Source organism: Conger conger, chromosome 4, assembly GCF_963514075.1.
Source record: "Conger conger chromosome 4, fConCon1.1, whole genome shotgun sequence".
NCBI classification, from domain to species: Eukaryota; Metazoa; Chordata; class Actinopteri; order Anguilliformes; family Congridae; genus Conger; species Conger conger.
The window spans coordinates 2,316,896-2,320,219 of NC_083763.1; the positions used below are offsets into that span (position 1 = coordinate 2,316,896).

The 3,324-nt window shown below is 42.4% G+C and overlaps 1 protein-coding gene across 1 annotated transcript; it reads right to left on the minus strand.

Annotated features, from left to right (window-relative positions):
• Positions 1-908: 908 nt before the first annotated feature.
• Positions 909-2,975, minus strand: sox2 (SRY-box transcription factor 2). Its single transcript, XM_061239323.1, has one exon. It carries the CDS (start codon positions 2,691-2,693, stop codon positions 1,746-1,748), a length of 948 nt encoding a protein of 315 aa, XP_061095307.1. The 5' UTR covers positions 2,694-2,975; the 3' UTR covers positions 909-1,745.
• Positions 2,976-3,324: the final 349 nt, after the last annotated feature.

Here is a 3,324-nt window from a genome sequence, read left to right on the forward strand (position 1 = left end):
GTTTTTACTGGATTTCACACTGTCAAAATGAATTATTTTTTCAAATGCAAAATATCCTTCAATTTTCAAGGTCTTCATGCATTCCAAAATGTGTATAGATTCTCTCTCTCTCTCCCCATAAAGTGTGTGAAAGAGGGGGAAAGGGGGAGAGAGAGGAGGAGGGGGAGAGAAAGAGAGAGAGACTTCCAAAATGTGGAGACCTTGAAATTTTAAGTATATCAGCATTCGGAAACGTATTAAAAGGGATTTGGGCTATGAAACAGAACAGAGAGAATGATATTAAAACACATCTGTGTATCTGTGTGATTAAAATAGGTATGTAAAAGGGGAGACTACCTTGATGAGATTCTTCACCGCTTTGGGCGTTCTATCTCCCCACTTCAAAGCAAAGGTTACGGGCAACAAAACTTTTGAGCTGTAGCGGCTCCTCGAGCTTCCTGAGACGCGAAGCTTGTTTCCACTAAAAAATAGAAATGTCGTTAACTTGAGTCTCATTTTACATAGTAATATAACGCTCACAATTAATTTAATATTTTTCATCTTTTCTCTAAAACTGCACTGTCTTGTCGGCTGCAGGGACATGCCCCTGTACTTACTTCGCTGTAGACTTAAGTGCATGCTTAACGCCGATTTTTCAAGCACTGTTTGAAACATGTCGCTCAAATCATCTACTTTTGTTCTTCACAATGAACGAATAAGCGTTACAAGATAATGTGTTAGTTATACATTATACACGTTATAAATGATTATAAATATTAAGGCATCAGCATACATATGCATGTATACTTCCCTTTGGTATTTTAAGTAACCTCCCCAAATAAATTGCCAAAATAAATAAACAAATAGATTGACAGTGAGCTGACAATAACAAGAAACTGAAATGATAAATAAAATCAAAACTCGAACAATTTTCAAGTATCCAAATTTCAAAAATTTATTCATTTCAAACTGCATGTTGGAAAAAAACTTAAGCTGAAATTGTAACTGTTATAATGATGTTATTAGTTCAAATATATACATGGCCGCTTTCGGTACAGGCCAAATTTTAAAATACAACTACGGAAATGAAAATTGAAAATAAAAACTTAAAATATCACAGTAAATATACAGAAATATTACAAACCATGAGAAAATAATAAACACAATCTTCATAGCTCTAACAGATGGAAAGTGGGAGACAAAAAAATATAAATTATCAATTATGCCCAACCGGTAAGATAAAGATCTTTTCTGTTTATTATTTTAACAAAATGAAAACGGTTTAGTATTCTCTCCCCTCCGCAGAAACCTTTCGCGTGCTCATCACTTCTGTCTGTTCTGAAATATTAGAACCAAATTCAACTCAAATATTCTGCAATCTTCTCGCTTCTTTTTGTGCAGAATTGTTTATAAAATTGAACATTTTTTTTATAGAATACAAACATTACATTTTGATTGTTATGTTTCTTTGATAAATACTGTACAAAAGTCGATTGCAATAATAAAGCATTTGATTGAGACTATCTCTCTCTCTCTCTCTCTCTCTCTCTCCCTATTTTTTCTTAAAAATCTGGTACACCTTTCAAAAAAAAAAAACTTTTGCAAAGTTCCTACCGTTCATCTAGAACTTTTCTTTCAAAAAAAGAAAAGGAAAAAGAAAAAAAGTTTTGTTTTCTTTCCTTGAGTTTCTATACAACTTTCCCCTCCCCAAATTGTTCTGTACAAAAATAGTCCGGTGAAGTTGAGTTTCTATAATAAAGGTCCATTTACATATGTGATAATGGGAGTGTGCCGTTAATTGCTGTTCCTGGTACGGGCGCGCTCTGGTAGTGCTGGGACATATGCAGTCTGCTCTGGGCGGTTTGCTCCGGGACTTCTGCGCCCGGTAGATACATACTGATCATGTCCCGGAGGTCTCCGGTCTGACACGGCGCGACCCTGGAGTGCGAGGACGAGCTGACGACGGGCGGACTCGAACTGGACTCGGACTTTACCACCGAACCCATGGATCCCAGCGTCATGCCCGGGGTGCTCTGCTGGGAATACGACATGCTGTACGTGGGCGACCCGTTCATATAGGTCTGCGAGCTGGTCATGGAGTTGTACTGGAGGGCGCTCATGTCGTAGCGGTGCATCGGCTGCATCTGCGCCGCGTTGTGCGCGTTCAGACCCGGGTGCTGCGGGTAGCCGAGCTGCTCCTGCATCATGCCGTAACCTCCGTTCGTCCAGCCATTCATGTGCGCGTAGCTGTCCATCCTCTGGTTCACCCCACCGCCCAAGCCAGCCCCTACACCCACCCCGGCGCCCATCGCGCTCCCGCCCGGCGCAAGAAGCCCACCTGGTAGGGTGTACTTGTCCTTCTTCATCAGCGTCTTGGTTTTCCGCCGCGGTCTGTATTTGTAATCCGGGTGTTCCTTCATGTGCAGGGCGCGCAGTCGCTTCGCCTCGTCGATGAACGGTCGCTTCTCGCTCTCGGATAAAAGTTTCCACTCGGCCCCGAGTCTCTTGCTAATTTCCGAATTGTGCATTTTGGGGTTCTCCTGCGCCATTTTCCTCCGCTGTCCCCTCGACCAAACCATGAAGGCGTTCATGGGTCTCTTGACTCGGTCCGGGCTGTTTTTCTGGCTGTTACCGGACGAATTGGAGTTCCCCGTACCCCCGGAATTGGTCTGGGGTGCGGGGGGTTTCAGTTCGGTTTCCATCATGTTATACATTGAACCTGATGTTGTGTAACCTGCTACACCAGCGGGGGGAAGTAAAAAGTAAAAAACCAGAGGTAGTTCGCTGTAGTTACCGTGCAGCTTTCAGTAACTTTACTGAAATAGTATCGCACTGTCTGCCCTCGCCCACTGGGTCCTGTTGTGTCCACAAACTTCTCTCCTGGTCTTTAAGAATCAACAAACTACTTTTCCCTCTCCGGCTGAGCCTTGACAACTCCTGATACTTTTTGAACAAGTTAATAGACAACCATTCATGTGATGAGGGCTGTCAGAGAATAAATGGGTTTTACCTGACCAATCACAGAGCGACTGTTCCCTTGGCCACGATTGTGTCTTTTTATTAGCATAAAGGGGCGGGGTTACCCGCGGTCAGCAGCGCTGCGCTCCGGCAGAAGCCGCTCTGAAATCAGCCAATGGAAGCTTCATATTTATTATTACAGCAAGTGTTAAAAGTGAGAAAATTTGACTAGGTTGTCACTGAAAGTGCTCTCTACTTCAAATCGCGAGAAAATGGGTTCCAGAAGTTTTTAAATTTCGTGATATAAAGCTTGATGGGGTTACAATGATTTTAGTACTTTTACTGCTCGGATTCGAGTTTTTGCGGCAACACTTAAAAAAAACAAAC

What these genes read in the sequence shown, in the direction of transcription:
- sox2 (XM_061239323.1), bottom strand. Translation starts at nt 2,693, where the DNA reads ATGTATAACATGATGGAAACCGAACTGAAACCCCCCGCACCCCAGACC.